Source organism: Condylura cristata, unplaced genomic scaffold (genome assembly GCF_000260355.1).
Source record: "Condylura cristata isolate star-nosed mole 26May11 unplaced genomic scaffold, ConCri1.0 scaffold00005, whole genome shotgun sequence".
Taxonomy (NCBI): Eukaryota; Metazoa; Chordata; class Mammalia; order Eulipotyphla; family Talpidae; genus Condylura; species Condylura cristata.
The window spans coordinates 42,903,620-42,928,146 of NW_004567106.1; the positions used below are offsets into that span (position 1 = coordinate 42,903,620).

General features: G+C 34.6%; 1 protein-coding gene across 1 annotated transcript in view; it reads right to left on the reverse strand.

The window, feature by feature from the left end:
• The window catches only part of RELN (reelin), a 399,660-nt gene that overhangs the window by 208,141 nt on the left and 166,992 nt on the right, over positions 1 to 24,527 (reverse strand). The window contains exons 5-6 of the mRNA XM_004677158.2: positions 16,683 to 16,715; positions 13,833 to 13,911 (exon numbers count right to left, since the gene is read on the reverse strand). Coding sequence (XP_004677215.1) covers positions 13,833 to 13,911; positions 16,683 to 16,715 — 112 coding nt within the window. The remainder of the gene's footprint in view (positions 1 to 13,832; positions 13,912 to 16,682; positions 16,716 to 24,527) is intronic.

Below are 24,527 nucleotides of genomic sequence, written 5' to 3' on the forward strand. Positions count from 1 at the left end.
ATAATTTCACAGTGCCAAACACTGTGGAAAGGGCACTGTGCCCTTTGTTTTGGAGATCACTGTATTATGCCCTTACAGCTATTTGCTAATTTCAGGGAAACAGAAAATAGAAACTCCCATTCAAGCTGGAAGGAGACAGAAGCAAAAATAGATAGTAGGTAATGTGCACAGACAAGACCCAGAAACATGACATAAAAAATCTTGGCAAATAACTGTATTTCCTATATAGAATAAAAGGCTATTTATTCTAATCTTTTGAGGTCTATTCTTAAACAAGGTAATGAAGCATGTATGGACTTTTGGTGGTGAGAATTTTATGGAAAATGCACGATGATGTAAAAGATAAAAAAATTAAAATAGAATAATAGAATACTTTATGTTATGGTAGTTCATAGTGTCACACATATTAGTAGGAAATTTAAATATTCTATTGTAATGTGGAGTAAAATTCAAATAAAATATCCTTGTCTTTCACTTCTCCAAAAAGGAAATGCAGATGGCCAAAAAGCATATGAAAAAATGTTCAACATCACTTGTAATAAGGGAGATACAAATTAAAACCACAATGAGATACCACTTCATACCAGTGAGAATGGCACATCTTAAAACAACTAGCAGCAACACATGTTGGTGAGGATGTGGAGAAAAAGGAGCTCTCCTGTACTGCTGGTGGGAATGCAAATAAGTACAACCACTATGGAAAACCTTTTGGAGGTTTCTCAAACTGCTAAAAATGCAGCTTCCCTATGACCCAGCAATCCCACTCCCAGGTATCTACCCAAAAGACACAAAAACACCAATTCAAAAAGATACCACACCCCCATGTTTATTGCTGCTTTATTTACAATTGGAAAGACATGGAAATAACCCAAATGCCCCAAAGTAGATGACTGGAGTAAAAAGATTTGGTGTATAGATACATAATGGAATATTACTCAGCAACCAAAACAAAACAAAACAAAACAACAACAACAAAAGACAAGCTTTTTGCAGCAACATGGATGGAACTGGAAAAGATCATGCTTAGTGAAATAAGCCAGAAAGAAAATGAAAAATACCAGATGGTTTCACTCATAGCAGGAGTATAAAGGACCAGGGGAGAAAAATAATAATAATGAACAACTATATATACCAGAGTCATTTTATGGGGGTGGAATGGAGAATGGGATCAAAAATGGTGGGGGAAGGAAGTGTACTGGACTATGGTGATGATACATGGGTGGTATGGTGATGGGAAGCCCATGAGGATTACAATAGAGATGGAAAAAGGCACAAAATGATGTAATAATAAACTACCACATTATTTAAAACAAAACAAAAAACAAACAAAAATCCTTGTCTTTACAAGAAACACAATAGCTCCATAGTACCTCTACTACTGCTTCACAAAGGTAACAATTTTCTCACCATTTTATACCTGGCATTTTATATTCCATAAATATTTGTGTAAGAAATGGATTAATGTCATAAATATAACTATTAGTAAGGTCTGGATCTAAGGCACTTAGAATAGCACCTGACACATAGCAAACATGATATACATGCTAGTGTAAGTGTTTGAAAACATACTATTATATGTTTCCATCCAGAACTGGTGTATTAGTCTTTTTTCCTATAGTGAATCCATTATATTAACTTATTACTGATCTGCTCTTCTTTATACATTCATTTGTTTCCCAGTAGGGTGATTGTGATAAAAGTGTGAAGTAGCACAACATTATAGTGGGGGTCTTTCTTAGAAATAGATGAGGAATATTTGGCCTCTGACTTATTGTGAAATAGGTTGAGAAAAACATCAACTTCAGTGGAGGAAAAACTCAAAGAATGGTCAGTTCTCACAATGGCTTCCTGACATCTCCTCCAGTAAGTCTCTACCCTCAACCTAAGAATCATTGTTGATATAAAGTCTGAGTCCTGATTCTTGATGCCTAATTACCATGACAACTCTTTATCCCTAAATATTGTCAGAAGTCCCCAAATCAATCATACATCAGGAAAACAGTATTTACATAAAATACATGTATTACAAGCCCCCTCTCCCTGTAATTTTAATTAAACAAGATTCAGGTACAGCCTAGATATCTGTATATTGCTTAAAGATGATTCTAACATAGAGGATCTCGCAGTAGGGAACCAATGAATAGACAACAGATGTTTAATGTGTTTGGAGAACCATTTTGATTTGGTGGAATAACTGGAGTTAAAGAGCCAACAAACATAAGCAAAAAGCAAACTAATACAGGCCTTCTCCCCATTTAGCTAAACACCTTCTCTTGAACTTTCTCTTCCTCATGGTGTTTATAGCCACAGAAACTTAAAATAAAATTTAGAAAGGTGTTATTACCCTTTTGAGGACACTTAAGACTTAGAGTTATCAATTATTTTTTACTGGGTTGTTGCCACTTGGAGGTATAAATGCTTTGCCAAAAATTGATGGTAGTTTCATGCCTGGGTATTTTAAATATCCCTTGTTTGAATTCCTCACAGTTTGTCTGGGTTTGTCAATATAATTTATCCTGAATGGCCATCCTTCTGGGTGGTCAAATCCAACTTTCTAGCTACAACTTGCGTTACTTATTTATATATTATTAATTAATTCTTGTATTTGTATTGAGGAACTATAGGCACTGTGGTGAGTTTTAGTGGTAAAACACTAATAGAAAAAAGTGGTTTTCCCACTATGGAAAACTGTTGGGAAGTTTCTCAAACTACTAAATATGAAGCTCCTATATGACCCAGCAATCCCACTCTTAGGTATCTACCCAAATGATACAAAAACACGATTCAAAAAGACACCCGCACCACCATATTTACTACTGCATTTTTTTACAATTGGAAAGATATAGAATCAACCCAAGTAGATGACTGGATTAAAAAGATTTGACACATATACACAATGGAATAATACTTAGCAATCAAAAAAAGATAAACGCATGCCTTTTGCAGCAACATGGATGGAGATGGAAAAGGTCATGCTTAGTGAAATAAGCCAGAATGAAAAGGAAAAGTACCAGATGGTTTCATTCATAATAGGAGTACAAAGGACCAGGGGAGACAATAATGACAATAATAATAATAATAATGATGATGAACAACTATATACCACAGACATTTTATGGGGTGGGATGGGATCAAAACTGGTGGGGGGGGAGGGAAGTACACTGGATTATGGTGATGCATATGGGTGATTTGGTGATGGGAAGCCTACAAGGATTACAACTGAAGATGGAAAAAGGCACAAAATGATGTAAAAATAAACTATTATATTATTAAAGAAAATAAAAACTCAAAAAAAAAGTGGGTTTCTTTCTGGGATTTTACACTCCAGATGGAAAGGGAGAAAAGAAAACATACAACTACAATATAAAGTACAAGAACAATAATAACTATATATTACATTCTACTATGTGGCAGATACTCTGAGGCCTACTAACATCTCTTAATCACTTTGTAAGACAATCATAGACATCCTCATTCTATTAATAAGAAAATTGAGTTTCAGTCAGCTGAGATTTACTCAAGGTCACATAGTCATAAAGTTGACAGATTTCAATTTGGACCCAGTTGCTAATTTCAATACCCATGGCACTATTCATTGCTTCTCACTCCTTACAACAGAAATCTGTACTGGTTTTAATGGTGCTTAATATGGTATGAGGAAAAATGTTCCCAAAGGAGTTGGTTCTGAGTGAGAAATGGGAGTTACTCAAGCAAGGAAAAAGAGAAAGTGTGTGACAGGGCACACAAAACACAGATTTTGCAACACACAAGTGGAATGCTGCTTCAGTGGGTTAGTATGGTTAGGATCATACTGATACTTGGAGAAGTGCAGAAAGTATGCACTGTAAAATGCAACTACTTTCTGAAAATTCCCATGTACCATTTACCAAAGTATAAGCACTTGTTTTAGGAGCTCTAAATACAGTGCCTCAAATAATTCATATGACATCCTCTTTATTTTTACTCCCAATTTAGAGGATGTGCTGAGATTTAGAATATTAAGTGTCCAAAGTTATACAGCTTGCAAATTACAAAACTAGAATTCAAACTCCCATTATTGTTTCCAAAGTTATAATATAAATCCAACTTTTAGGAAAATCACTGTAGCAAAAAAAAATTAATTTGAGGTAGAAAAGACAAGCAATTGATGTAACACAAGCAAGATAGAATAGTGCCTTGAAATAAGGTAGAAATGGGGAAAAGTGGACACAGTTCAGAGAAATGCAATGTGATTTTCAATTCTCTAATGTCTACATTAGAAAATAAAAAGGAACAGGTGAAATAAAATTTATTAATATGTTGTATTTAAGCTCACTATTCAAATTATGTTTTACATGTAGCTAACATAAAAATTATTAATGAAAGTTTACCTTCTTTTCTTGCTCTGAGGATTAGGGAAGAGAGGATATAAAAATGAGAAGAGGTTTAAGAAAGGTCTTCTAGGAACTAGTAATATTGTTCTGGAAGGTGGTGACCATCATTGAATGTTCTGATCCTCAGTGTGTTTTCAACCAAGTTCATCTTTGCTTAGTTTTCCATGACTATTGGCAGTGGGTTTCTTTCTTTTCATGTACCTAACACCCTGTGTTGCCTATCAAGGTAACTTCCCTCATCGTGAATCTGTCATGGGATTATCATAATAATTATTGTATCATTAAAGTTCAGCATAATTATTTTTTTCATAAAGAAAAAAGGTAAATCATAATTTCAATATAAACACAATATTGGGTGTTGGAAACCAGATAATACAAAAGTCCCAGAAGAAAAGAAATCCAAGTGAAAAAGTCAAGTGAGTTTTAAAAATCTAGCTGTAAATAAGCATCCAGATTACAATGAAAATAATGATTGGCTCACACAGAATTTAAAACATTACCTACATTCTCTTTCAGTCCTATCCTACTCTCTTTTTCAGAATAGACATCTCACAATTTGCCTGAGAAGATGTAGTTATTATATTCCAATGGAGAATTCTGTGGAGAATACAGAATACTGATATCCTATCCTTCCCATATGGAAAAATTCTACAAATTCCTGTGAATTAGGTTCAATGTGCTGCATGGTGAGCAGTACAATTTTCTGAAGGCTCACAGGAAAATAAATAAATAATCATGCTGTAATGCTATTTGTTCCTGACATTTAAACTGTGGCCTCTCAATTGAATTTATTCTATTTTCTCATTCTCTCAGGAAAATGATGGGCTTTGTAAAGCTAGATGACATATTCTTCAGAGATTTGTGGGAAGAAGGAAATTTGAAATAATCCCAGTTAAACAGACTTTTATTTTTTAATTTAAAAAGGAATGTGACCTCCCAGTCTAAGGATTAGAAATAAATAGTTTTTCTGCCTGATTCTAAAAGCAGGACTGATTATTTCTTTAATCTAAGAAATCTTTCCCCCTCTAGTTTCCCAACATGAGAAACAGAACATAACAAATAACCATGGTACATCATAGAAAACTCCTACCTCAAAATGTTCTTCTATGAGTAGTATGATTAAAAGACATTTTAAGGGAAATACTTGCTGTCCTCAAAGACCATGCAGACTGAATTTATTAAGCCCCCTCTGAACCTATTTATCACACGCTTAGGTTCCTCATGAGGCTTATCTATTACGAAAGCTCACAGACCATTGCACATATAAGTTAGATGGTCCCTGAAATATCACCAAGTGCCATCAGTCCCTTATTTTATAAAAGGTGAGAGAGGACTAAAAAATCAGATTCCCAGGCTCCTTGTTTGATATTCTTCCCATTTCACCCTAATACAGCCACCAAGAGAAAAGAATTCCAGTTGTAGAACAGTGTGTATTTCAAAGTATGTTTGCCAAAGTTTAGTTTGGAAAGATACAATGGATTATTCTTTTATCACATATAGGATAAGTGGATTTTGTTTTTTAATAAAAATGTACAAAAATAAGATGCCATGGTTTCATCAAAAATGTTAAGAATTCACTAGACATTAGCATTCCTTTGGTTATGTGCATCCTTAGGTCATTCATTCCTGTTGTACATATACACTACTGTGCCATCATTTCTTTATTATAAAAAAAAACATAAAAACAGTAAATATAAAGACCATCACTTCATGACCACACAACTAGAGTCAAATTATAAACATAAAAGAAAAAGAAATTCTTTGAGTCAGGTTTTTGTTTTTCACTATAACAAGCTTCTTGGCAGTTTGAAATTTGTTATTCTGGTTTCAGTTTGTGACTTTTTATTTAGATGGCTGTTTTTGTCTGGGACAAAGAATTATATGCAATGTGCCTTCTTGCTGTGGAGAGAACACTTCTGAAGGTATAATTATAAGTTTAATCCTGATTTCAAATTATTAGGCTGGAAGATACACCAAAGCACTCATTCTGCAGGCACAGAGGAAGCTGTGTGAAATGTTCCTGGAGTCTGGGGTACCCACGCACTGCAGTGACTCACAGAGGATGTAGGAAGGAGGGGGAGGAATAATGAGAAAATCAGGCTCATTCGCACAAGTAGAGATTTATGAAAGGTTGATGGTGACATCATCCTGATAACAATAAATAAATAATTGAAATATTATTTTCTCAAGAGCAATTTAATTACATGACTCATTCTTCTTTTAGATCATAGTGAAATCACTCAGCCTTTAGTTAGGCATTCTGCTGAAACAAGTTAATCACCTGGAAACTCACTGACAGTCAGTTCTCATCAAATTCTCATTTGAAATATATACCATTTCTCCCCAAGACCAAGGATATCATATTATCTATCCATAATTTATTTCCCCTCAAGGAGTCAGTGACTGGGACTCAGCTCTGGAAGTAGCAATCTGGCATTGTTAGAGCCGGAATTGTTTTTATCAGCCATTTCTTAATGGAGATACTAAAATATTTTTAACAACAAATGTTCTGATTATAAAATATATTTTTTAAATGGAAAAAGAAATAGGAATTTCATGGCCTAAAGGTAGCACATTCCTTTCCTCGGGTACAGCTTACACTACATATACTAACAAAATCAGAGGTGTGATTTTTGAGGCAATATTGATGAATCCACCAAAGCAAACATATTATGTAACTGGGCAGTCAGCTGACTTCTGGAGAGATCAGATCTCCTTCCATTCATATCCCAACAACCAAAGGCTCTACTTTTAACTGTATTTAATAATAACAAAGCAAAGATTCGTTATAATGAAGGCATGACTATTACAAATGATCAAACTTAAAAAAAATTAAATCTTAAAAAAAGTCCTAAAATTCTTATTATCTTTGTAAATGTGGGGTATTTTTAGAAAAATTGCAAGGAGAATTCTCTCTATAAGACTGAGAACAATATCATCTTCAGCTATGTCATACCTTTTTTCTAAGGTGCGAACACATACTCTAAATCTGAAAATGACAAACTCCATTTATAGCTCTTTCTTTCTTAATACTTCTCACTAAGGAAGGTAAGAGCACTCTTCTTATTTCACCAGGGAGTTTAAAAACGTGATCTCTTCTTTATTAACAGGTACAATGACAAATATTATTTGGTTTAGAAATAATCCCTCTAATTTCACACCACTGTAGGCAATATCCTGACCTCCTACTATGGTAAATTCTACTCTGTGCTGCATGCAGAAATATTTTCTTGCTTGCTTCTAATGTACTTGACATTTAGTTCTATTGCATGAGCTCTTGTTTCTGTCATCTAAAGCAGAGATTAAAGAAGGAAATAAGCCTCTAGATTCATACCTTATTTTATTAGTGGGACACCTCCTGTTTAACCTTTCTATTGTAGATGAAGCTTTTCCCCAGAGCAATTACATCACAGTAAGAAAAGAGGGAGGCAGCAAGAATAGTGTTTGTATTGTGAGAAAAAAAAAAAAGAAGTTATTAACAAAAGAGAAGAAAGGGCATAGGGGAGATAGTGGGAAAAGTAAAGAAGGAGAAAGTCAGGAAAAAAAAGGTAAAGAAAGATGTACATAAGGTGGGAATTCTGATTCATTAAACCCTAAAAATCAAATTATATTTCCACAGTCCAAAAATACACTGACCCATAGTAGAGGATCTGGCAAAAGAATCAGTAAGAGAAAATATTTACCTTGTCTGATTTTTCTTTTATTTATAATCTCCCTTAGCTGCCTGAGCAAGGTGTCTGTACTTTTATATAGTACTCTAAGATAGTAATGGCCTAAAAGTGATTTTACTGCTTGTTTGACTTCTTTTCTCTTATTGGCTAAGTCAGTAATCACTGAATAAAGTTCCAGCTAGAATGACTTGGCTCCCTTCTAAAATTTCAGTGTTTCTGTAGACTTTGTTCAACTATTTTTATCAAAGAAAATGAACTTTAAAAAGCTAAGTTGGGCCCTCCCTGGTGGCGCAGCGGGTTAAAGCACTGCACTGGGAAGCTCAAGCCACTTTTGCATGAGTTTGATCCCCGCCTGCCCCCAGAGGTAACCACATGGAGTGGCAGACCTCTCCTGACCCGCCCGCTGCTCCCCTCAGCAGTGTACTTCGTCGATCTGCCTGTTCTGTTCCCCACTCTGTCCTGGTGAATCCTCTCACCCTCCGCATCTCTGGCCTGTACCCCAGTTCTGTATGAATAAAATAAATAAATCTTTTTTTTTTTTTTAAAAGCTAAGTTGCTGATCTTTGTAGTCCATTTCAGAATGATGACTACAATAAATGAATATTCTCTAGCGAATATGAGATGCAGCAGAGATGGTGATCTCTAGATCTCTGGTCATGTAGCATGATCTTTTACATATAAAAATATTTTAGTCTTTCTGGATTCAAACAATCCTGTATAATGCCAGTCATGACTGGTTTCCTATGCTATAAACTGTGGGGTTGTGTCTTTGATAAAGCAATTGACAGAGCTCTCCCTCTGTAACAGGATCTGAGACAACTTCATTTGCGTTTTCTTGATGTCTCATATCCTTGTGGCATCATGACTTACTCATCTAAGATGCTTCTTCTGAGAAGTGACTCCTGTTCTTTCCCTATCTCAGGTGGCTAGGACATCTCTGCTATTACTATTGTACTAGAAGGGAAACATCTGTTGTCATCTAGTTGCCATTCATCATCTGTTTTCTAACGGTCCCATGTTTCCCACTAGAAAATCAGAGTGGTGATACTGTAACTCTGAATGTCATCTGTGATATTTAGCAAACAAGCATTAAAGGGATAATCTATGAAGCAGAACAAAGATCTGCCTTCATTTTTTAATTGCTTGAAGGATGAGGACATCTTAAGAAAACTTAGGTTGTTTTTAAAAAAATTAATTTACTTTTTAGTTCTGTTCTCTCTTTGAACTCTTTGTAACTCCAAGTTAAGAATCAGGAATATCTTTTATTAATTTTTTCTTAGTGATTTTCTTATTATTGTTGAAGATATGATTGAGATAAATTTGCATCTAGTGAAACACACAAATCTCATTTTGACAAAAGCACACACTTATGTAACCCATGCCTTCTTGAAATATAACAGTCATTACCCCAGAAACTTTTTTATGCCCCTTCTCAACCAACCTGAAATAATTTTAGTTCCCAATTTTTATGCCCAACTCCCTTGAACTAATTTCTAACACACTGAATAATATTTTTTTTATCCTAGCCTTCATATAAGTGAACCCATAGTACAGATTCTTCTAGCTGTGGTTTCTATAGTTCTACATAATGCTCTGAGATTCAACCATGTTATTTCAAATACAATAACTCACTATATACAATCTAGATGTATGACTGACTCCTCTTATGGATACCTAGGTTTTGGCTACTAGGTATACATCTTTTAATATGGAAATCACAACTGCTCCCCATTCACATGGAATACTGACAATGCTTATATCATACTAAAATAGTGTAATTCATACAAACTATGAAAATGTAGTTGATAGGTAAATAGTAGCTTAAGTAACTTGTTAATGAGATAAAGCCTATCTATAAGTTACTTAAATTCCTTTAAAATTTAGTTTTATTAGGTTTTCAACCTAATTGTCTATGACTAAGACACTACTGGTCCCTCCATCATCCACAGTGCAATTGCAGCACACACGCTTGATGATGGGAGCCATGAGCTCTGCCATGAGCTGTGTTGATAAGTTGACATTGCTCCATCCACACTCACTCTTCCCTTCTTGAGTACAGTGTTACATTTGAATTTCTGAAGTGTGGTTGTTGTCCAGGGGTGGTCTGGCACCTTTGTGTGGTCTACCATCAGGGCAAATTAAATTGGAGAAACCTAATATTCATCAAACCTGAGTTGCCACTATGTTCTGATGAAGAGGTCTGGTTGTTCAGAAAGTCCAGTTAGAACTTTATTTCTCATGTCTTATTCAAGCAAAGCAACTGGAGAGTGGGGAGATAAAAGACCACTTTCTTAGCAGAGACCCAGTGAGATTGGGAGGGCAAAGAATGAAGAATTCTGTGCTCTTTATCTTAGGGAGGCAAAAGGACCACAGCTGCATGATAACATACCAGAGGAGCACATGGCAAAGAGCAGGAGCCTAGGTCCAGGAGAAGCAAAACTGTGCCCCTGCTTCTAGCAAGGCTCATGATGGAGCCATCGCCATGAAGGTGTGGTTAGGACAGGGATGAAGAAAGACCACCTGTGTAGACCAGTCCACCAAAGTCTAGATGACATAGGGAGTAGTACTCCAAGGGCATCTGTAGAAACAGATGCCAGGGGACTGTTGCTTTTTAATAAAAACTTGAAACTTGCAACATTACAAAAATGGGAAAGGGCAAAATGAAGTTTACTGAAATTAAGTTCTACCACTGGGTGACAGGGCACAATAAAATAAATTGAAGTTGCGTTGTGAAAGGTTAAAATAGTTTTACTTCTCTGATACTCAAATTTATGGATAGAATTCATAACTTACAAATTACACTTGTGAACATGACTGCATATACTTGTGTAAGCATAAACAATTTCTGGAAGAACTGGCTGAAACTGTTAATTAATGGTTAACAGTTGTTGTCTCTGGGTAAAGAGAATTATAGGTCTAGTGTAAGAGGAAGGCTTTTTATTATTTTATTATATTATAGTTTTTGTCAAGCACATGTATCAATTATCAATCAAATTAATATTTGAGCTAAATAGCTGCATAATACACTTGAATTGAGTTTATTTTGAAAAGAAACATGATTCTAGTCCAATCGCTGTCAAACATTTGCTTATGTTTATTAATAACAACAATATAATTTTGTGTTATGTAGTATTTATGTTCATTAATTTCTACATGAGAAAAACCTGAATACCAAGAATTACCTGAAATGAAGTGAATAAATGTTTATTTCATTAGATGAAGCTAATGTAAGCAAAAATGTGTTATTGAACTTTTAAACTGTTCCTGCTGCTGCAGCCTTGACAGACATGGTGTTAGTGCCTTAATTTCTCATTGTTTGTCCTTAAAAAACACAAATTACTTTATGAGGAATATTTTACAGGGATATCTGATTTGACTAAGAGACAGTTTCTGACTTTAGGGAACTTATGTCTTATTTTTAAGACGTCTAAGGCATCTGTTATCTTTTCTTCTTCTATGACCCCACTATGAAACTATACTTATTACTATATTAACTCCATATATATTAACTGTATATATATATATATATATATATATATATATATATATACACACACACACATATATATATGTTTAATTTGGTGTTTACCTTCTAGCCAACTATAATGAGGGAAGACTTGGAGACTCATTTTAATAGATTGACTGAAGACTATTTAAGTAATAATTTCTGGTCCTATCTGGGCTTGGACTCCTCCAAGTAACCTAAAGTGCAAATATATCAGAGATGAAGGCAAGAAGGGAGGGGAGAGAGGAAGGTAAGATGAGAGAGAAGAGGTGGGGTGGATGGGGGGAGACAGATTCGGGGAAAAGAAGAGGGGGGTAGGGAGAGCGGCAAAAAAGGTGGGACTAATTATACTGAGCACTTTAAACACACCAGGTGTGGTGCCAGACCTTTTCACACACATCTAGCTCTAAAAACCATGGTAAGGACAGTTTTCTTCCCACTCTTAATGACAATGAAATGGGTTCAAAGAGGTGAAACAGTTTTTCTTTTACTTCTTATTGAAGATACCCAGTCGGCAAGTGGCTACCTCTAGTCACATCAGCCCATTCTGAACTGTGCACGTCTGCCACCTTTTGTTCAAAAAAGTCATCTCTCAAATGATGATAGTCTCACTTTGTTTTGTTGTCTTAAAGAGAGTAAGGTGAAGGAGGTGGTTCACAAAAAGGGATAAAGTGATTCTGAAGCATAAGTGATAGAAGACAGAAGTACATGGTCTTTTAAAGTTAATAAAAGGCTTTTTTTGAAAACAAAGAAAAATCATAGCTTAAGTAAAAACGACATAAAATCTATAACTTTGGTCAAGAGAGTATACATTACCAGATCATCCATGAAAATAGGTGAAGCAAAATCAATCATGTTTTATCGATTAAAGAAACAACAGAATTTTAGCCACATAACAGTCACATTTTGTATTTGTCAAGAAAGCTCAGTGAAGAATGTAAATTAGCTTGACAGAAATGAACTTGCTTGAAAGAAACAAACCATCCGATAACATCTATATTAATGAAATATAAAATGTCGAGAGAAGTAGAGAAATCTTCTTGAGTAAAAGCAGTGCTAAGAGGTTTTTTTTTTGCCTGAAAATAATATTTTTGGCCTGTTTTTAAGAAATTTATGTTTAGGTTATATTCATAGAGAAGTGAAGTTATGCTGACAAATTTGTTTAAAAATGCCATGTATAAGACTTCATGACTTTGTCTAGTCAGATAACTTTTTGTATATTTACACTTTCTAAATCTACACCTCTTTCTAGAAAAGACAGGAAAATGTATGTCATCTTTAACTTTCAAATCAAGAACCACTTTTCCCAACAAACTCCCACCAGACTCACTTCTTTTTTGGAAATCCTGTTTCCAAACCCAGCAAGTTATTTGTACCTCTTTATTCTTGAGTCTTTTTATCCTGAATTATAAACTTTGCAAAAAATGCTTTTAGTGTTTCCTTTACTAAACTACTATCTACCTGAAAGAAGGAACCATATTTCTTTTTACTATTTAAAAAGTAATATAATTATTGTTCAACAGTTATTGGACAGTGAAAATAAACAAAACCAGAAATGAATACCACAGGTTGACATTGAGGACAAAATGTTTTCTTTTTCGCCTGGAGTATTGCTTGGGTTTTGTTTGCAAATTGAGTTTACATTAATGCTATATCTTAAATTCTTGTACATACAAAAACATCTAATACATAGAAAAAAAATCTACATTCAGATGTTCTCTCACATTACACAGGCTGCTCTGTATTGATACACATATCTCCTCAGAGTCAGCAAAAATGCAACAGCTTGCCAACACACTGATGAATCTATGTATTCAACAAGTTTTTAATGAGTAAATTCTGATATTTTATTTCTTTGTCCACAAAAAATCTCATGCAGTTGCACTTAAAACAGCCTTGGAAAGAGAGGTTGGAGAATAAATAATGAGGTCTACCAATAAATTGAAAGTTACTTGTAAATATAGTTTATCTGTGATTGCAGATAAACTATTTTCCTTTTTCTTTTTGTATAAGTGAAATTAGATGCATAGTATATGATGTTTTATATAAAAGAAATTTATACAACTGAAATAAGTATCTAATCACCCCATGGCTGTGAGTGACACCTAGATTTAGACACCAGAAATGCAATCTACAATGAAGCCCAGATTCATAGTTGAATGATTCTCAATGATACCTTAGTGATAGAGAATAATTATATTTACATAACTGTTCCAAGGGAGCAGTCAGCCTCATTTTTTTTCCATTAAACAATCCAAAGTGAGGCACATTCCTGAAACTTACCATATATTTGGATTCAATTCTGGTTGGTGGTAGGAATCAAAGTCATCTCTCAGGATAATACTGTCACTATGTATTTCAGCTAAAAGGAAAATGTACAGAAAAGAATTAGACTGCAATAATAGACTTAAAAAAACAAGAGTTAATGTACTATACTTACGAGGAATAAAGGTATTCTAAAAAAATAAACTTTTAAATGAGTCGATTACATTTGCTTTGTCTCTAAACTACTAAGGAACAAGGATAAAGACAGATTCTGCTGGTCAGACATCAGAAGTATGGAAACTAGCAGTCCACACAGAGAAGCTCTAGCAGAGTCACCAGCAGAAGGTGCTGGACAGTTAAAGTCACACAGGGCTTGCTTCTCACAGTTCATGCCCAGAACTAACTCAGTGTCTTAGTCACTGAACAGCATAGAAGGGGATAGAACATTCTAGCTATTAAGTATCAGTTAACATTACTGATATTTGCTAAATAGCTTCCTTTTCTTTTTCCTATTATACCTCTTGCCTTGGCTTGCTTTCTCTTGTTCCCCATATTCACTCCTTTTTTAATATGTGTTTCAAATTGTTAACATTTTTACTTTCAAAGCTGCAAAGGAATAATCACCTATGTGAATAAATAAAACCCCCAAATAATATCACATTAGACATCAGAAGGAATGAAAGGAGGGATTCCATAATTTTAATAGATCATCATTGTACTTAAATAACATTTAACACCCATGTTTAAGCTCTGGCAGAATTTTGGATATGCCGACAAGAAAGAATGCTTTCAGCAATTGTAGAATATATGACATTTTTACTGAGTAGACACTAGACAGATAAAAACAATTTAATGGCCCATTCTAGGTTCATTTCTAAGACTGTGTGAGAAATAAGTGTTTCTACTCAAAAATTGAATTGCCTAAAGATGTTCTCATCTAACTACCATGCTATGCTTGGGAAGTTGGGTTGTTTCAGCTAACATAAATTTTCTAGGCCTTTATAATTTTGTTTTAACTAGTTAACACAAGTCTTTTTGGAAAATTAAAATCATAGGATTTGATTAACAAAAAGTAAACTAAACAAATTTTTTTCAAAGACGATATTTCACCTATTTTTGGTTGTTGTTCACTTGAATATAGTTTATTGCCACATATATTGGGTGATTAGAATCCAAATATCAGAAAGCATATTTCTAAATTCTCTTCAGACACTGCTACCTCTAACTGTCTAGGAAACCAGGGAGTCAGCATGCATGGAGGAGAATGACTTCTGGGACTCAGAGCCTTAGGCATGGCAACAGGAAAACATAGACTTACCTGGAGGGAATAATATTATGTATTCTGTATGTGGGAGTGATTTAACGATTCCTTTGAGAGATGAGCCTCCAGGTACTGCTCTCTCAAATATTGAACCTGGTCAAAACTCCCCTCAACCTCTTTGGGTCAACAGCTTGCTATGGTTGCCAGAAGGCATGCTTCAAAGCACTTACATTCATCTGCCAAATTATAGCATTACATAAAACTAAAGCTTCTCAAGACAGGTTTTCCAAAAGAAAAATAAGTTCATTGGGTTTATAGGTTGAAGCCCAAGAGATAAACAACAGACTCATCTGTAAACCTCATAGTAAGAGACATTGGAAAAGGATGGAGTGGGCTAGATGACTTCATTTCATTATTATTAAATAACACAGTGTAGAAAATGGCTTTTAAAATAAGTCTTCAATGACACAAATGAGAACTGTAAGTCCATTTATCTCCCAGTAAATTTTTTTTTATAAAGACATGGGCAACCTCAATGGCTATTTGTTTATCTAGTTACTGATTTCCAAAGACTACCATAGTAGTGATTGTACACTTACCAAATATGAATATATTTAATGCTCATAGCAACCCTAGAAGGTCGGAACTAATATAACATCCACTTCATGAATGAGGAACCAGAGGCACAGAGAAAAGTAACCTGTTCTACAACATACTTATAACAAGGGGTGGACATGAGATAATGTAGGATCTGCACTTTTTTTTTTTTTAAAGATTTATTTATTTATGCATACAGACTGGGGTACAGGCCAGAGGTGCAGGGCGGTGAGAGACTTCACCAGAGACAGAGTGGGGAGCAGAACAGGCAGATTGATGAAGTACACTGCTGAGGGGAGCAGCGGGCGGGTCAGGAGAGGTCTGCCACGCCATGTGGTCTCCTCCGGGGCAGGCGGGAATTGAACTCATGCGGAAGTGGCTTTAGCTTCTCAGTGTTGTGCTTTAACCCACTGCACCACCAGGGAGGGCCAGGATCTGCACTTTTAACCACTGCACAATCTGACTTCAAGAACTGATCCACTAAGTATATGACACTATGAAAAGATTATGAGCAAAATAAGAGGTGATAACTTTGCATGATGCCATAGACAAAAGCAGGTAGTTATTTAAAAATCCATTTTATTTAGAATCTGAAAGACATGACCAAGTTCTTTCTCTTTTAAAACTTAGTAATGATGTGAGCAGAAACTGAAAAATCTGAAATACCTCAATTTTTCAACACTCATAACTTTTACCTACTGTTTCAATGTTCTACTACTTATGATGGTAGGAGCTCTGGGGAAAACAGCATTAGAATACTCTGTCAGAAGGACACACTTGACAAGATCTCAATGATGAAAGCTCTATAACGGGTCTGAAAGTATTAGCCATGCACTGGCAGCATGATAACCTCTACTGTGAAGCCCTTCATGCCAGAGTCATCTGCTCCTCGGTCCAATTGGACAGTGAGGACAATTTTCTCACCTCTACATCATCTGCCCACACAACCACAGATGTCAAGCAAATAGATCTAATACTAACATTAGTACATCAGGGTCTTAGGTACATACCTAGATGCGGGTGTGATGTGGCCTCTGTTGGAGCTGGTAGAGGAAAAAAAAAAAAAGATGATTGATTAGCAATGGATAAAATACTTTAATAAATAATCACAAACAATGTTAGAAAATTTAGGTCACACTAAACAAGTCAAATGGCTGTAGAACATTTTTGTTGAAGAAATAAGAATAAACATTCTAAAATAAGACATTGGCTTTTCAATTGGTTATTATGCATAAAAGCAATGGATATCTATTCACTTACTACACTGAAAGTAATGATTGCTGCTAGGGTGAAGAGAAGAACTCCTTACACATAAGACAGTTACTTATTATACAGGAGTTAAATTGTCTGCAAGAAAAATATCTAAAGAATGTCCTATTGATACTGATAATTTTGGAATTGCTTTTCTACTTACACTATATCCTTGTAAATACCATGTTAATAACACCAGGTTGACAAAGAATAAATGCATTTGCTTGGGTGGATGTAGTTTTGAAACCAGTATGTTTTTACATCAAAGTTAAATTAGTTCTTCTGAAAAAATATGAATAAATTTTTCAAGGCAGATGTGGATATTAAATATTTTTTATATTTGATTCAGTTGCTGGAAGACCTCTCAGTGGCTTGAAACACTCAGATACATGAATTTATTTTTCAACTATGAATATTATGAAATCTTAATACTGATCAACTATTCTAATACGTAAATGAGCTCTATAACATACTCATCAAATTTTGGATACGTAGTAAAATATTTGATTAATACTTTTATATTGATTATTATATTTGAATATGGTTATTATTTCATATATTCTGTGTTAAGTAAATTAACATTATTAATTCACCTATCTTTTTGGTTTTAAATGTGGTGGTTACTAAGATATTTAACTTTATACATATGGCTCTCATTTTACTTCTCAACAGCTCTGAATGAGGGCTAAGTGTGAAATGTGAACTGGGAATCATTATCACATAGAAGCTGGTAGAGTCATAAAGGAAGACCCAGTTTTCCAAAAGAATGTAGGGCATAAAAAGAGAAGTGATATAAAGAGGCAGGTATGCTTTTAAGGGATTGATAGAAGAGGAGAAACTAGTAGAAGAGACTGATAGTGTATTCCATTATTGAAACAAAGAGTATTTTACTAGAGAAGAGGACTGAAAAGAGACCAAAACACAATTAATTAAGTTGGCATGTATAGAAAACTCCTGTTACCAAGGAACTATGTTTAACAAGGTTTTAGATAGCCCCAGAGACTGGTCCTCAGAGTCACAGTCTTATCTACAGGGCAGACTGTTCATTCAAGAAGGTTTTTATTTTTTGGCAAAAAAGGGATTGAGATTTTTGTAGTACTTAGTGAGGAACTAGGACCAAAGGGATATTTTTGCTTACTTTTTTATTTTAATGAGTTTTATTGAGCTAATATTTTATAATATTATATAAGTTTCAGTTGCAGAGTATTATAATTCAACATCTATATTAAAAAACACCAATCAAAAATCACAATGAACTATAACTTAACATCTGTTAAAGTGGCTATTATGAAAAGGGAACATTCTCTGACTGTTATACTGATACCTTAATCATTACACCACATCCATCCTTGTTTCCTTATTTGATAGCATACAAAACTGTTCTCAGTATTAAATAATTTCTTTTCTCCCAAGAAGAAATAAGTTCCTCCAAGGCTGAAATATGCCATCCAGTCATCAGCTTAACTGATAGTAGATTCTCAATAAATACTAAATTAGATTGAACTGAATTGAAAGCTACTTTATAGTTATAATATAGCTTATGGTATTTTCACAAATAATAATCAAATCTTTGAAAGTGACAAAATATAGTATTACTTTAAAAAGTTCTTTAATGTAAGTAGTCTGGGTTGCCACAGTACTTGTCCACCTGTATTTAATTTAAATCAACAAATTGAAATGACATCGTGAAATCACTATTTAGGAAAACTCAACTCAATATTTGTTAATTTTGTTAAATTACCCCTTGCCTGACATAACTAAACATTATTTTTGAAAAAAGAAAAATATGCACAGTGTACAATAAACTTCATAATAGAAAAAAGACAAATTTATTTGAAAAATGTTCACACATGTACTGGATATGGAAATACGGTCCAAATCTAGTGAAGTGCTGGGTCTGGGAAGATTATTTTAACATACTCACGAATTGACTGTATCCATCTAATTTTGTGTAGTATATATATTTTTCTAAGCCTGTATTAATGTCACCATATTTTCCACATGTATCAAGGCAATTGTAAAAAAAAAATTAGAAAAGTAGCAAATATGTGTAACATAGTACATCATGTATTACATTTCTACTTGGATACTACCTACTTTGCCTCAGACTACTAACATGTGTTTACCCAGTGATATACTTCTTAGTTTTCCTTTCTTGCTCCTTTGCCATTAAACTAGTTCTGACTTAACTTTCTAGATTTTGCAAATGTTTTTATCTCCACATTTTGTTGATTGCTTACTGACCTTCTGGTTCTCCAAAGCTAGACTGGTCCCACCGCATCACCTACTTTGGTTTAATTTACCAGCAATTGTGAATCTGAAGTTGTGTAACTAATTTTACTTACTATATAAAGTTGCCAAATGGCTAAAACTGGGAAGATTTTTTTTCTAAGAATTAAAATGTTCTGCAAGAAGTAAGATTTTGACATTGGAGTAAACAGGAGAGAACATGCCTTTAACTGAAGTGTCAAAGACATCCCAGTTAATCCCAAGTGTCTGATGACAGAAGAACAGGTCAGATGAACAACCATAGCATACAAAGGAGAGTCTGCACTGGGGAAGGTTTCTTGCTACTTTTCAGAGGAGGCCAAATTAGAGAGAGGGGAAGACAGATCGCAGTGGGCCTATATTCAGATCATTGTGGAAGAAGCTTTATTAGATAAGATCTATGAAACACACAGAAGCAGGACTCAATTTTACATTTTGAGAAATTTACTTTTTATCCTAACACCAACCTATTAAATTTAGATATTCTTAGGTTTACGAAAACAGTTAGCTGTACCTTCAAAACTACGGGGAAAAAAAAAATCCCAGTTAATTTTGGTTTTAGCAAACACGTGATTACTTCTAAATGAGCTGTCATGTCATAACTGTTGAGGCAATTCAATTTAATATGAAATTCCTACCAAAAATTGCAAACTCATAATCAGTGCAATGGATAGACTCTAAATTTTCAACGTGTTTCTGAATTAATGTATAGCGATTTGAGGCTATAATTTCTTTCAGTGGATTTCCTGTATCATTCCAAGAATTCCGATCAGTATTGAAAATGGATAAAAATACTACCTCATAATTCTATTAATTTACTATTGATCCCAAGCAAGATAGTGCATTAATACCCAGGCAAGATCTGTGTTATAAAACACAAAAGAATAAATAAATGTGTGTTTCAGTAAATTTCAGATCTCATCTAAAATAAACACACATTTTACAAATTTAATGCCATTGCAATTCACAGAAATTATAGAAACTACCTCATTTGTAAAACTTGGTCAGTTCAAATAATTGTACTGAAAGGGAAACGGAATGTAATTTCATGTTGATAAATTTAATGAATACACCAAATGCCATTAAAGTGACTCAAGTAAGTCAAACCCAGAGACAAAATATGAAATGCTAAACAGGCAAGTTAAACAGGAAGATTTTACTTTGTTTAAACAAAAAGTAAGAGCAAGCCAACAGAATGTAAAAATCATGATTAGAATCTTACCACCAGCTCCACATTTTACAAAACCATTTCTAGCAAAGGATTCAGAATGAAGGAAAGGTATAATCAGACTTGTTTTTAGTTGAAAAGTCAAAAACACCTTTAAAACTAAAATTATCAACAAAACATATTTGCAGCTATTTTTACCAGAAAAGTGTTGATAAACAAGATATATGTAATTTCACTAATCAAATGTCTCCTGAGAGTGGGTAAATGAGAGAAAAAAGTGAGAAACTTAAAATTTTAAGCATAGTACATCTTTTCTTCCTGGATAAATAGTAATTGTGCTTGTGAGCGTCCAAATCACTCACAAACCATGTACTTATGATTTATTGTTTTTATTTTATTAAAGATTTATTTATTTATGCATACAAGAGCCAGAGGTGTGGGTTTAAGAAGATTTGCCAGAGACAGATCAGGGAGTAGAACAGGCAGATCCACTGAAGTACACTGCTGAGGGGAGCAGCAGGTGAGACAGGAGAGGTCTGCTGCACTATGTGGGTCACCTCCCTCGCTAAGGTTCAAACTTGTGCTGCAGTGGCTGCTAATAGCTGTATATTGCTATGACTTAACCCTTATGCCACCATGGAGCCTCCTGATTTATTTTTTTAGATTCCTTTTGATATTCATGACAGTGACACTGAATGCTTTTTGTTCTCAAAATTCTTTAGCAGGACCCACCCAGATTACTTGTCCTGGTAGGATACAAATCTTTAGGTAAAAAATAAAGTGCTTCAACAATATTCTAGGACTTTGCTTAGCCAGGCATTTTCTTAGATGCTGGAGTAAAATTAAGTGACCTGAAGGTTAGATATTTTACTAAAATTTTATAAACAGTGTAAAGAAAACAGGTATGGAATTTTTAAGTCGCTAGGTAGTATTAGTGAAACTAAAAGTAACCTGAATTATTATTCTTAGAGGGCACTTTAAATTTTCTGAAAAAAGTTGCTTGTAGATTTTTCTTTTTATTCAATTGTGCTATTCTTGAAATGGTTTACTAATCTCCGTAAGCTAGCTAACAAGACTGGGAATGTCTTGAATGAATACATGAGCATCATACCAATGCAGATTTGATAAAGACAACTAAGCCAAGAATAGTGAAGGCAAATGACTATTACATGAAAGTTATAAAAAGACCCAATTCAAATCAATACAAACAATGCACATTACAGAGAATGGAGTAGGCTTGACATGAAAACAAGTAAATTTATTACAAAAATTTCAAAATACTCACGTTTCTTGATCTCTTTAAACAAAACTACTATATTCCTTTAATATAAAAGTAGAAGAAGTGTACTGACACCTTAAGTAAAAAAAATACAAAAAACAGGGCCCTTCCTGGTGGCACATTAAAGCACAGCATTGAGTTAAAGCCGCTTCCACATGAGTTCGATTCCCGCCTGCCCCGGAGGTGACCACATGGCATGGCAGACCTCTCCTGACCTGCCCGCTGCTCCCCTCAGCAGTGTACTTCATCGATCTGCCTGTTCTGTTCCCCACTCTGTCTCTGGTGAAGCCTCTCACCACCCCTGAGCCTCTGGCCTGTAACCCAGTTCTGTATGCACAAATAAATAAATCTTTAAAAAAAATTAAAAAAAATACAAAAAACAAAATACCACTTAGCCCATATATGTTAATATACCTATGCTTGTGCTGGCTCATGAGTCATGAGGATCACACGTTCCTTCTTAAGGGATATTTTTATTAAGAAAAGCCAGGATGAGAGATTTCATTTTTAAAGCTCACAATTTTCTACTAAAAAGTGAGTTAATCTGACTTTGAATGTGTTATGATAATAACCACTTATCAAGCCATGTCCAAACTTTCAAACACAGCTATTAAATATCAATTGTTGGGCATTTGATAGAGTCACTCTAGGTACATTATCTTTTATCTACTAAATTATCTCTAGTTATTTAGATTTCTCATAGATTATAATTAGTAATGTGTCCTTATGACTGTTGAAAGATCACTAGCTGAGTTTTGCTGGCAGAACTGGAACATCAGAAAGTTTCTATAAACTAAAAGTGCAAGTAAATACCAACTAATTTTACATTGGCTTCTATGATTTCTCTCGGCTCTTGGAGCTTACAGTCATGTTTTTCTTAATGACACTTTAATAGCTTAAAACACTGGGTTTTTTTTTATAACTATTATAAACAGTATCACTGTAAGTGTCCTCAACATCAGTTGGAAACAGAAATTCTTCCTATTATCCCTTCCATTTGTCATTTCCAGAGACAAATACATGCTTGAAAGTAAAGCTTCATTTCTTAAAAAGCATCCCTGACTTAAGATCATTCAAAAGCTGAGCCCACCAGTATCTCCTTAGGTCACAACAGCTTTATAATAGGCTTATTGGAAAAAAATGAGGTCAGGAGTATTCGGTAACACCTATGGTCACTAGAGCCTTGGGGTTCCCCTCAACCAAGTCAGTGTCATCCTCCTTTTCCAACAGTGACTGCAGCTTCCCCAGGCATGTCCCAGCAGGAGCCTAGTGGTGGGGGTGCTCTGAGTACAATGGGCCCACCACGGCAAAAAGAGGGTGGAGGATCTGCTGGCCTCGGATAGAGATGGGGTGTAGCTATGGAAGAAGGAGATTCCACTAACTGGACATCATTTTGTCCACAAATGCTCATATGATTAAGGAATTTAATGCACTGGCACTTACCAACATGGATATTTTGGACATGTCTATAGAAATCAAAGCTGGGATTGTTTACAAGTTAGATAGTAAAATCACATCCAATTTCCCAGCAAACCAAGAAGTCCTAAATACAGTTGAACCTTAGTGTCAGTCTCTCCCAGGATGGAATACAAATAGATCAAATACCCAGGATATTTAAAGAACTACCTATTAATGCACAAACTTATGTTCAATTCATAGAAGATGGGCTTCTAATTTCAGCTAAGTGAATTAATATAGGTAAATCCAGACAGACTATGATTCAACTATTTTAAGGATTTCTAGAGCCACAAGAAAAATCCCTTGACAGTGGAGGAAAGGACTTTCTTCAGTGTTCCATTTATGATCTTCAAATTTCAAGAATAGACACTGCAGAGAATTTTAAGCCCTACAGTTATTTCCAGTGTTTTCAGGATGTCTGGCTGGTGTCAAATTAAACTAGTAGATTCCAATGTAAGGTTCCTAAGCTGGCATAACACTGAATCATTTGTTGCTCCTTCTGCTCACCATTAGTATAGCATCATATCATATCGTATCATATCGTATCGTATATAGTATAGCACAGTATAGTACATTACAGTATATATAGTATAGTATAGTAATAATATAGTCCATATTGCTTGAAATCCAAGTAGCATGACTTTCATGTAGTTTTTCTTCATTATTGTCATTGTGTGTTCCTAGGCTTTACCTCTACTAAATGCAAGAAAAATGCAATTTTGCACAAATATTTTTATAATCTGATTAATTCCATGACTGTAGCCTTTGCTATTACCAAAAAATGGCAAAAAGAGAGTTTTGTAAATTTTTGTAATGCTGTAAATGCTCTTTAAATTGTAAAGCTGTTTATTTTCTGCAAAATTGAGTTGTAGTAGGAGAAGTGTTACAAGGGTGTTATATTTACAGATTCTTAAATTTGTATAGAACACCAAGCTTATTTCTCTCTGTAAATTATTTAATACATTGAACACTTAATTAAATGTTCAAAGGGTAAGGTTTCCCTAAAACAATACTAATGTTTAAAAATATTAGCAATTAAAAGAATTGTTATGACATTCATGTAAATTATTCTTTAATTTTAGGTATTAACTCTGAAATGTATAACTTTTCTTTCTTATTTAACAGTGTTTTCTAAATATAGTAGATTGTTTTTTACCACTGCAAACATGCCTACAGAGTTACCTTTAAGTGTCCAAATGAAGCCAAATTTTTGGCCAGAGTTTTGACCATGCCTTTATTTTTCCTTCTTTAAAAAGAGATATGTTATGGCCCTCCCTGGTGGCGCAGTGGGTTGAAGCACAGCCCCGAGATGCTAAAGCCACTTTCTCATGAGTTCCATTCCCACCTGCCCCGAAGGTGACCACATGGCGTGGCAGACCTCTCCTGACCCACCCGCTGCTCCCCTCAGCAGTGTACTTCATCGATCTGCCT